The following is a 10,853-nucleotide window of genomic DNA, read 5'->3' as shown; positions in this document are numbered from 1 at the left end:
ACTCAGCCAGATTCGGCCCACATATGCTTGCTATCTGGGCTGGGTTAATACCTCATTAGTTCACATTTTCAGACAGACCATCAAGATCACCATGGGGAAAATTGTTTCTCAGTCAAATCATAGTGATGTTGATATTGTGAGGACTGCTCTGAAAATTCAGAGCATAGTTTTCACAATGTGAAATTTTGCTATTTCAGGTATTGTTACAATATATGACTGCTGTGTATTCCAAAGGTTGACATTAGCCCAAGGATAAAACACACAAATGTGAAAAGCCTTTTACATAACTACCAGCTGACACTCCACCCTAATGAAAACTATTTTAAAAACTGGTCATCTCCTCTGGGTTAATTACTTAATTTGCATGTGTTAGCTAGACTAACATTTTCTATGTGTATTTTCTTTACCTGTTGATTAGAAAAAGACAAGCAGACTGGATCAAATGAAAATAAAAGGAATGAACTGTTATAAAACAAAAAAATAAACTATTTGGATAGAGATTAAAGTCAAGAGTAAAGTGATTTAAAGTCAAACAAATGGTCTTTTTCTACTGGAAAGTATTAATTTTGTGCATGAGCTTGTAATGTTTTCTGTCCTTCTGTTGTATGTTGAATCTATCCATCAGGGGCCCGTTTCAAGAAGGAGGTTTTGTTGAAACTCTGAGTTTGTTAACCCCGAAATGAGGAAAACTCGGGAGTTTTCAGTTTCAGAAACAGAGGTAACTTAAACCCGTGAAAGCGGGGTAAGTGATGTGGAGATAGTATCTTCTTCTTCTTTTCTTTCGGCTGTTTCCATTAGGGGTCGCCACAGCGAATCATCTGTTTCCACCTAACTCTATCCTCGGCATCCTCTACGCTTACCCTAATTAAATTCATGTCCTCTTTTAGCACATCCATATATCTCCTCTTTGGCCTTCCTCTAGACCTCTTGCCTGGCAGCTCCATCTCCAACATCCTTCTACCAATATAACCACTATCCCTTCTCTGCACATTGGGTGTAATTGGGAATTCTCTCTCTTTCTCTCTCTCACTCACTCACACACACCTGCTCAGTGGGGAAAAATGAGAATTTTCACACCTTTATGAGTTCAGCATAGTTTCAGCTACAAAAGTCATTCAGCTATCAAAATGTTCAGCTCTTCAAGGACATTCCTGCATCTCATCCTTCAGATAATTCCAAAAAGAACCTCAGCCAATTCTTCTCAACTATTTCAACAAAGAACATCAGCCATTTCTTCTCATCCTTCTGCCATTTTGGCTATTGATTTCAGGCATTTTCAGAACAATGCATTACAAATCTCACATCCACACGTGCATTTTCTTCAGGAAATGCAATTTTTCTAGTTATTATTATTCTGGGATCTTCCACCCTTTTTTGGCACTTAATAAGTCCAGCATACTTTCAGCTATATAGGCCATTGAGGTATCGACGTGTTCAACTTTTCAAGGACATCCCCCATTCAAATGAATGGGGAAATTCAACATCAGCATATTTTCAGCTATCAAAATGTTCAGCTCTTCAAGGACATTCATGCTTCTATTCAGAACTTTAGTGAACTTCATACTTTTGAAATATTTAGCTTTATTCTGAAAATTTTGACCCATTCAAATGAATGGGGAAATTCAACTTCAGCATACTTTCAGCCATTTCAGCTATCAAAATTGCTTTAAATTCTTTTGAAATATTTAGCTTTATTTTGAAAATCTTGCCCCAATCAAATGAATGGGGAAATTTTTAGTTCTGCATACTTTCAGCTATCAAACTGTTCAGCTCTCCAAGGACATTCATGCTTCTATTCAGTACTTTAGTAAACTTCATTCTTTGAAAATATTTAACTTGTTTTGAAAATCTCGCCTCCTTCAAACGAATGGGGAAAATTTAGCTTCTGCATACTTTCAGCTATTTCAGGTGTATTTCTATTCATAATTCTTCTAAACATCATACTTTTGAAATATTTAGCTTTATTTTGAAAATCTTGCCCCATTCAAATGCCTGGGAAAATTCTACTTCAGCATACTTTCAGGTATGAAAATGTTCAGCTCTTCAAGGCCAGTTATGATTCTCTTCAGATTTTTTGTAAACCTTACCTTTGAAATATTGCCTCATTCAAATGAATGGGGAAATTCTATTTCAGCATACTTTTAGCTTTCTCAGCTATAAAAATGTTCAGCTCTTCAAGGACATTCATGTGTCTCTTCCAAATTTTTCTAAATTTCATGCTTTTGAAATATTTAGCTTTTTTTTTTGAAAATCTTGTCCCATTAAAATGAACAAGTAATATTCTACTTCAGCATACTTTCAGGTATGAAAATGTTCAGCTCTTCAAGGCCAGTTATGATTCTCTTCAGATTTTTTGTAAACCTTACCTTTGAAATATTGCCTCATTCAAATGAATGGGGAAATTCCAACTTCAGCATATTTTCAGGTAGCAAAAGCATTCAGGTGTCAAAATATTCAGCATTTTCAGGATGATCTTTCATACTCAGCATCCATACGCATTCTCTTCAGAAAATGCATTTTTGTAGTTGTGCTGCCTTTCATTGAAATGCAGTTTTAGCTTTTCACATTATGATAGTTTATAGGGATGTGAGTAAGCTGCCACCTTGTGGTCTTTCATAGGTCTGTTCTTTGTTGAAGTTCACTTCCGTTTTTGCCATTGAGCTCATGTTAGCTTGTTGTAGAACGGACATCGTCTTCTCATTTGAGTTTTGGACATTATTTGCCTGTAAGTAAATACAGTATTATTGATTTAAAGTGGTCTAATATGTAAAGTAGACATTTAGACGTTCGTGTGTAAAATAATATGTCCAATTAGTGTCCGGTTTATGTACGTGTAATGGCGGGTTCACTTTGTGTTTAATTAATGTACTATGTTTGTTTGTATTTGTTACAGTTTTACAAGAAAATCATAACTTGGAAAACGACTAAAAGAAATAACAAGAAAAGCAAGCCTTGTTTGAATTTTTTGGATTCTGAGTTAACGTTAACTGACTGTCTAGTTCTACCGAGACACGTAGCACGAGGGCAGTACAGTAGTTCTTATTGATTTCAACTGGCTTCACTTTTCTCTTTGCACACTTTGAACATAATTTACCAACCTAATTTGTTTATTCCCTGCTTTTCCAGGTGTTTGACCAGTTATATGTATTTAAAATGTAAGTAATCTTAAAGCCAATGAGAGTTATGACAGAGGACGGGGTGGGGTGGCAGTTAGCGCTGTTGCCTCCCAGCGAGAAGGTTCCGGGTTCGAGCCCTGGCTAACCCAGGGCTTTTCTGTGCGGAGTTTGCATGTTCTCCCCGTGCTTGCGTGGGTTCTCTCTGGGTGCTCTGGCTTCCTCCCAAAGTCCAAAGACATGCAGTATAGGTTGACTGGTGTCTCTAAATTGCCTGTAGGAGTGATTGCGTGCGAGTAGTTGTTCATCTGCGTGCTAGCCCTGCGATGGACTGGCGACCTGCCCAGGGTGTACCCCGCCTCTCGCCCGTAGCTGGCTGGGATTGGCTCCAGCCCCCCGTGACCCTGTTTGGGACTAAGTGGTATAGAAATTGGATGGATGACAGAGGACTTCATAAACGAACACCAAGTTTATTTAAAAGGTAGCATCAAACAACATAACAGTCCAACTTTTCAAGTGTTACACTAATTGCAGCAGAACTAAATTTGTAGCAGTCTGCAGCAAACTCCCTCTCACACACTGTGCGCCAGAGCATACCCAACTTATAATCACTGCTGGGGCTGGAGGTGATCCATAAACAACATTTGGATGTGGACCATGTGACCCAGTGACCCTAAAACCCTCTGTTCATAAAGATAAAAGTCCTGATCCGTTAGTGAGATGCCATCAGTTGATGGTGAGCACATCACTCTGGATCTCGTGACTCAGCTGGGTCTGCAGGTCACTGAGCTTCTTCTTGAGGACGGCTAGCGCTGACATGACGATGGTCTCTGGTCGCAGAGAGCCACATGACTCTACGTTGTAATAGAACCTCAAGGGGGAAATCAGCCATGGACAAGTTATCTTGTAGTTCCCAGGTTTACATTTTAATGCACTGCTGCCAAATGTGTCTTACAACATGTCTTGTACTTCAAGTGTACACATGTATAAATGATTTTCTCACCTTTCTGGTTTTCCATTGGGGTCATAGGGAGCCTGAACCTCATCCTCCTCAATTTCAGAGTATTCACTCTTTGGCCTGAAAATCAGAGTGGTGATACTTTAGGCTGGTATAGATGCACAAGCAATGTGTTTTTGGAGGGGTGGGAGGAATTATTCTGTGATGATCATTCTGTGTTACAAATTTAACCCTCATGAGGAGTAATACTAGAAGAGATAACGCACCACTCCTCAGGGCGTGGGTATACTGTGTGCCGCAGTGCATTGTCTGGGTCATACTCGAAGGACACTCCCGCTGTTGGGTTCCACTTGGCGTGCTCCTTTCCAAAGCCTTTCTTAGCATATGCTCTAAGCCGCAGTTCCTGACCTTTACGAAGTTTCACCAGCAAAATGTCTGTGTTGTGTAAGTAAATGACAAAAGAAGAATTGGAGACAGCAAAGAAAAACAAAATATTTAAAAATGATGGAAAAAGACACGACAGTAAAATGGCTGAGGTAAAGACAAGGACCTTAACACCTAGTTTATCCATCTAAACAGCTTTAGGCTTACCGTCTTGTTCAACATAGTCATTGGGATCATTGTCTCGACTCCTGGAAGTCACCTGGAAAACCAAATTAAAACACTGTCAGCTTTACCTGCTGTTTTCACTCAAAGGTACTCTATCCTCTTTAGCTACTAGAGGGTCTATTAAGACTCAACACAAACTCTCACCAAAAAGCACTCCTTACCGCTGTTTGCCCCTCTGGTCATGTTTCCTGAAGGCATGACATAAACTATGGACACCCAGTTGCAACAAACTGTACAAAGTGCAGACTCCAGTTCAAAGCTAGTGTATTCAGACTGAGTTTCAAAGGTGTGAATAAACGCAGCTCGCCCCATTCATTTCTATGGGAGATTGGTTCATTGCCGCCAAAACCAGAACTGCAGGGGGCTCCAGCAAAATGACACATGCCTGTGCAGTGAGAAAGTTGGATCTGGTTCAACTTTCGCCACTACGGATGGTGACATCATCTGGCAAAGGTGCTGCATTGACAAATCCCGTACGGGAGATGATCGGATTGTGACCGCTCATGGGAAGAGGACTCCTGTTCACTTTGTTAGCGTGAACATTCACTGCTATTCACTCTCAAAGTCAGGCCACAGTGCTGTTCACTTTAAATTTGGGCCATAGTTAATGGGCCATAACGACTTTCGTGCCCTTTCGTCAGCGTTAAACTGTTCTACATCTATCAATGATGACACGTGGGTGGCAGAAACTGGTGCCAACGTAGAATCATATTAGTTCAACAAAAAGTTCAACTCATGACCATGCCAGTGTTACCAAAACAAACATGTTAGCTTAAGATGCTAGTACATCCATAAGGAATGACATGTCTGCTTTTACCAAAGCCAAACTGATGTTAGCCCTGCTTTTTCCTCTTTCTCACTCACTCTGCACAAAAGAACACTACCCCTTCAGTCTGGCAGGCAGTGCTTTTGGACTCCTTTTGTGGCTGAGCATTTGAAAAGACTACTCCTGTTTAAAAAAAAAACCAAACACTTCTCATGACCTTCACTAGGTGGCAGACAGGGCTGATTTTTGGATTGCACTTTGAAAACACAGGGTAGAGAAGCTGTAATAATGACAGACAAGCTGTAGGTGGCAGATTGTCATGGAGGGGGGAACTACACCCGAGAGACACCACATCCTGTCCCATGTTCTGTTGATTTATTAGACAATGTGTAAAATATTTGTCAGTGATTTCAGTAAACAGAGAAAAGACTCACTGGGATGACTCTGGGATTGTTAGACAAAAGATCACGTGAGGTGACATGACGTGTTTGGTCCTCCGTGCATCGAACGTCCAGAGTCAACTCAACAGAACACTCTGGACAGAAATCATCACAGGTACAGTCCTGCAGGAGGAACAGACACAGGCAGACACTGCCCTTCAGTCAACATGGTTAAAACCAAAGCAGACTCTGCAGGACTTTTGATAAAATACAACATTATTATATATTATATTTAAATTGAACCTAGGATTTGAGATATCATATGAAAAAACTAGCAAAATCAAAGACCCTCTTCCAGTATCTGTTTAGCCATAGACAATCTCATGGAAAACAAATTGATGTGCATCATGGGTATATGGGTTATATATAAAGCTATGCACCGCGCTCTATTCCTAATGAATTTTGAGGTACTTGGTCCCAGCTTGTAATTCTGATAGTCATCCACATGATTTCATTTTCAAAGCCTGCAGCCTAAATGAAACCAAAATGCACTTTTCCACTGTTTTTTTTGCAAGGATGACTTGCTAATAATGAAGGGATTTGATGAAGTGCATATCAGTTTTGATGTTGTATTGGTCCAGTGTGCACCTTTGTGTGTTTGCGTGAATTCTCATGTGTGTTCGCGCGCGTGAATACGCACACGCGAAGCTATTCTAACGGTGTGAATTGAACAAAATATAGGTTTGTGTGTGTCCAAATTCATACCTTCTTTTTCTTCTTAGGTCACACTCTTTGTTACATGAACTATTTTGTGAGAATTGATTCACAACATGGCTGCTGATGCTGGTGGCCTCTCCTTGGCCACTGTCGGCAGCGCTCCGTGTCACTGCAGGGTTACTTCCCTATTTAGCATTTCCTTGAAACATGAGCCGAGTGGGTACTCCTACGCGTGAACAGATGTGTAAATTCAGAAATGCACAGCCATGCATAGACTCCCTCCATATTACATCAATAATAATAATACGCACTTTATATATCATTTTCAGGTGTAGGAGCACTCACGCAGCTTATGTTTCAACCCATACAGTGTGCATACAGAAAGCGCTGCAAACAGTGGCTGAGCAGAGCCGATCCTGCATCAGCAGCCATGTTGTGACTCAATTCTCACAAAATAGTTCATGTAACAGAGTGTGACCTTCTAAGAGAAAGGAGTTGTGAATTTGGACACACACAAACCTATTTTGTTCATTTTACGCCGTTAGAACAGCTTTGGGTGTGCGTGCAATCACGTGCACACGAACACGCACGGGAATTCGCACAAACACACAGAGGCGCACACTTTGCCATTACTTTTTCTTGCATCTATATTTTACTGATGATGCTGTTAGAATATGAGGGTCACTGACCCCCTGGTAAAATCATAAAGTTTTTGTCCTCATGTTAGGATGTGGAACAATTTTTTTTTTTTACCAGCAGTGGTTGATTATCAGTAAGGATCAGTGTACTTATACCAGTATACGCACCCTGGAATACTGCATTTTGTCCACAATGTCATCACTTGTGAGAGGTATGAGACCTGACAACACAGGAGACATACATGTATCAGACCTTTATGGTTTTTTTTTAACACTATATCAAATGACTCATTAAGTTACATTAGAAGCTCACCACAAATGCTATGATACATACCAACTCTATGTGCAATGAACTCGTCATGCAGTACTGATGAATTGGCGTCAATCTGGATCCAGTCAATTGCTGTGAATAAAGTAAACAAGTGCAAGTTAGTTATTTCCTTCTGCACATTACTATTAGGAAGAAATGCTAGCAGTCGATGATGGCAATGCAGTCATGCCACTCTCTTCAACTTTTATTTTGATGCGACACCTAACAATAATGTACTTCAGCGCATATGCATGTTACTGAGTGACTCGTGCAGGTGAATGTAGATGTCTGTATTTAATAGTTGATTATTGGGTAATAGTTGGACCAGACTGAAAAACTATTTAGGTGTGTCCTAGTAGGAGAAGCACAGATTTAACAAATTAGTGCAGGGCATCGAACTTCCATACTTTAATAGCATGCTAAAATTTTGTAATGATACCCAGCCCTATAACAAATACATTCAATAATGAGTCAATTCCATCAAGGTGCTTTTGTTTACGGGTCCTAGTACAGACCTTTTGCATAGCAGACATTTTGACTTGTCACAGCAGAAAAAGCATGGGCGAATACATTTTTGCTAACGATGACTCAGTCCCATTAGGTGCCCTAGTATTTAATGCCAGTGAGCCAGTCAAAAACTAAACAGTGTAGCACCATTAATTCTTATCAAATATGCGGAAAGTAAGTCCAGTCAAAAAAGGTTCTGTTACCTATAGTGGGAACCTCTGACATGAAGACACGACGAAGAGAGTTTGCAACACTGAAAAAAGGCAGAGACAGGTTTTAGATGAAGTAAAAGAACTTGTAATCTGTGCTTAGAGCAAAACGCCCCCTTCGTCTGACTTTCAGTCATTTCCTGATCTCCAACTTAATCCTGAATAATAATGTAGGCTCAAAATGACTTTGAAAAGTAGCTACAGATCCTTACATCATGTTATATTTAATATTACAATGCAACACTGCCGAAGATTTTGAACAATGAAATAATTTACATTACTCACCATGAGATATCTGTGCTATGTAGTGCCTGCCTAACGTTGAGTGTATATTTATGACTACAACTAAGGTTTGTTAGGTATTTTTTAGTCAGATAGATATTGGTTAGATACTTGATGTATTAGAAATGTTTAGAATAGACAGGATGTCTAGCTCAGGCTGTTAAATGTTTAGTCATTCTCATGAGTTGCTGCAGGTTGCTTATGGTCAAGGATAACTAGAGAGAAGAGTTGACTGTTAGAAGACAGGATGTTTAATATTATTATTATGACGTGTATAACTGTAGCCATAGCCATAATATTTTCTTATGTTTAATGCCATGGCATGTCACTAGAGGTCGTGTTAGAATGTTTTTAGCTACACACCACATAATCAACAGACAATCACACATTGATTTTCTTCATGTTTTGACTACTGCTCTGGCCAGCTGCAAAGCTGGCACCGAGAGACGTCACGGTTTGGCGTCTCTCTCTGAGTAGAATGGGGTTAGCCCGAAGTGAGATAATGTATAGGCCTGTTGTGGTTCAGGGTCTTTCATCTTTCAGCTGCCTGCGTGCATGTTGGAGGTGCAAGATACCTGAGCGTGTAATGTTAATTTTTACCTGTGTTCACTGAATAAATCAGCACTGTTTTGAAGTTACTTGGGCTGCTTCGTTTCTCAGAGTTAGCATGGTTAAAAGTGCCGAGTACAACAGGTTCCTACACACAATTTACAGACAATGACATAAGGCCACTCTACATGTATGGCTACGTTTTAGTGCGTAATAACATAATGCAGTGAAACGTATAAACGCTCATTAACTTTTGGTGCTGAGGACAATGGCGGCTCTCTGTCTCGCACTCTATGAATGGACAAATAACGGAATACTCACGCCAAATCAGTATTCTCAATGACAAACTTGACATTTTCGTCTGTCAGTTCTGTAATTTTCACCGTCGGCTGGTTAGCATAGGGCATTGTTAGAAAGAAAAAAACGAGTAAATACACATTTAACGTTACAGACACGATTACACACTACCCACGCTGCTTAGGCTTGATGAAGGCCTCCACGGAAATATTTACCACCCGCCAATTGGCCAGATGTTTTTCTGATCAGTGATTAGTCGAAATACGACATGAAGGCGGGTCTTCATTTAATATCCGGGTCAAGCACCTGGAAATTGCTTTTCGAAATAAAGTTATCACTGTTTTTAATATAATGTAGTTTATTAGTCGCGTCGGAAAATGTGATGTAGACACTCAAAGCCTCTGTGCGGAAGGTGCGTGATATAGTACATTTCAAATTACTCTGATGGCAAATGTTTTTCTTTGCAGAAAGATTAGACAATCCCAATGCAAATTTTACACAAAAGTGACTTTCCTCCCAGACTCGTGTTTGCCTTGGTTAAACAATTACAGTAGATGACTGATTTTATTTTATTTTAATGATTTAAGAAAATTAAGAATGTTAAATATATAATAATTTTATTGATCCAACAACAATATAACAGATCATCCTGTCCTTTATACAAAGGGGATAAAAAAAAAAAATTCTGTGCAGGAGAGTGAGATCTGGGGCAGTGAAGCAATAACAGACAAAACCACTGGTCCTGCAGGTCAACCGAAGGAGACCCACTGCCTGTGACAAGCTTTCTCTTGCTCATTTCGTACAGGTAATCAGGAAGCAAAAAGAAAATGAAACTTCAGCTCATGACACAAACTACATGTCCGGTCAGGAGTAGTGTGACAGGGATATTTCACATCATCGCCTCTGGTTTATGCCCGTCAGGTTCTTCAGCTGTAAAACACAAAAAAATACATGAGCCACATTTATATCAATACATTTAAAATGTCTTTACATATCTTTTCCAAATTTGTAAAATGCAGCCCCTGCAGTGTTACCTTCTTAAAATACATTGAGAATAAATCCATATAAAACTTCATGCATTATTTAATTATTGTACAAAAATCACTGAGGAATGATTTCAAATTAAAAGCACAAATTATTGGACTCCACATATACAGTGGGTACGGAAAGTATTCAGACCCCCTTAAATTTTTCACACTGTTATATTGCAGCCATATGCTAAAATCATTTAAGTTCATTTTTTTCCTCAATGTACACACAGCACCCCATATTGACAGAAAAACACAGAATGTTTGACATTTTTGCAGATTTATTAAAAAAGAAAAACTGAAATATCACATGGTCATAAGTATTCAGACCCTTTGCTCAGTATTTAGTAGAAGCACGCTTTTGAGCTAATACAGCCATAAATCTTTTTGGGAATGATGCAACAAGTTTTTCACACCTGCATTTGGGGATCCTCTGCCATTCCTCCTTGCAGATCCTCTCCAGTTCTGTCAGGTTGGATGGTAAACGTTG

At 39.5% G+C, this 10,853-nt stretch overlaps 2 protein-coding genes across 3 annotated transcripts in view; both read right to left on the bottom strand.

The window, feature by feature from the left end:
- Window positions 1-3,563: 3,563 nt before the first annotated feature.
- On the bottom strand, window positions 3,564-9,556 carry polr2c (RNA polymerase II subunit C). 2 transcript variants are annotated; one of them, XM_020585692.1, is made up of 9 exons: window positions 9,360-9,556; window positions 8,202-8,251; window positions 7,516-7,584; window positions 7,350-7,402; window positions 5,881-6,009; window positions 4,663-4,714; window positions 4,338-4,506; window positions 4,117-4,191; window positions 3,564-3,984 (listed from the first exon to the last, which is right to left on the bottom strand). In XM_020585692.1, the coding sequence occupies exons 1-9, from the start codon at window positions 9,443-9,445 to the stop codon at window positions 3,840-3,842; spliced, it is 828 nt and encodes a 275-aa protein (XP_020441348.1). In that variant the 5' UTR covers window positions 9,446-9,556; the 3' UTR covers window positions 3,564-3,839. The 2 variants fall into 2 exon arrangements, with proteins under 2 accessions (XP_020441348.1, XP_020441349.1); XM_020585693.1 differs by having other exon boundaries at window positions 9,511-9,526.
- Window positions 9,557-9,935: 379 nt separating this feature from the next.
- Window positions 9,936-10,853, bottom strand: part of coq9 (coenzyme Q9 homolog (S. cerevisiae)) — an 8,160-nt gene continuing 7,242 nt past the window's right edge. Inside the window, exon 9 of the mRNA XM_020585686.1 lies at window positions 9,936-10,265. Within this exon, the coding sequence (XP_020441342.1) occupies window positions 10,230-10,265 (36 nt within the window). The 3' untranslated portion in view covers window positions 9,936-10,229. The remainder of the gene's footprint in view (window positions 10,266-10,853) is intronic.

Source organism: Monopterus albus, unplaced genomic scaffold (genome assembly GCF_001952655.1).
Source record: "Monopterus albus unplaced genomic scaffold, M_albus_1.0 scaffold373.1, whole genome shotgun sequence".
Classification (NCBI taxonomy): Eukaryota; Metazoa; Chordata; class Actinopteri; order Synbranchiformes; family Synbranchidae; genus Monopterus; species Monopterus albus.
The sequence above is the reverse complement of the archived record's forward strand: the minus strand, read 5'-3'. Positions and strand labels throughout refer to the sequence as shown.

Excerpts from the sequence above, each read along its gene's own strand:
- polr2c (XM_020585692.1), bottom strand. The coding sequence starts at position 9,445 with ATGCCCTATGCTAACCAGCCGACGGTGAAAATTACAGAACTGACAGAC. Across the intron at positions 7,585-8,201 it reads GTCAGAGGTTCCCACTATAG|CAATTGACTGGATCCAGATT; the intron begins GTAACAGAACCT and ends CTTTATTCACAG. Across the intron at positions 4,192-4,337 it reads TACCCACGCCCTGAGGAGTG|GCCAAAGAGTGAATACTCTG; the intron begins GTGCGTTATCTC and ends TCTGATTTTCAG.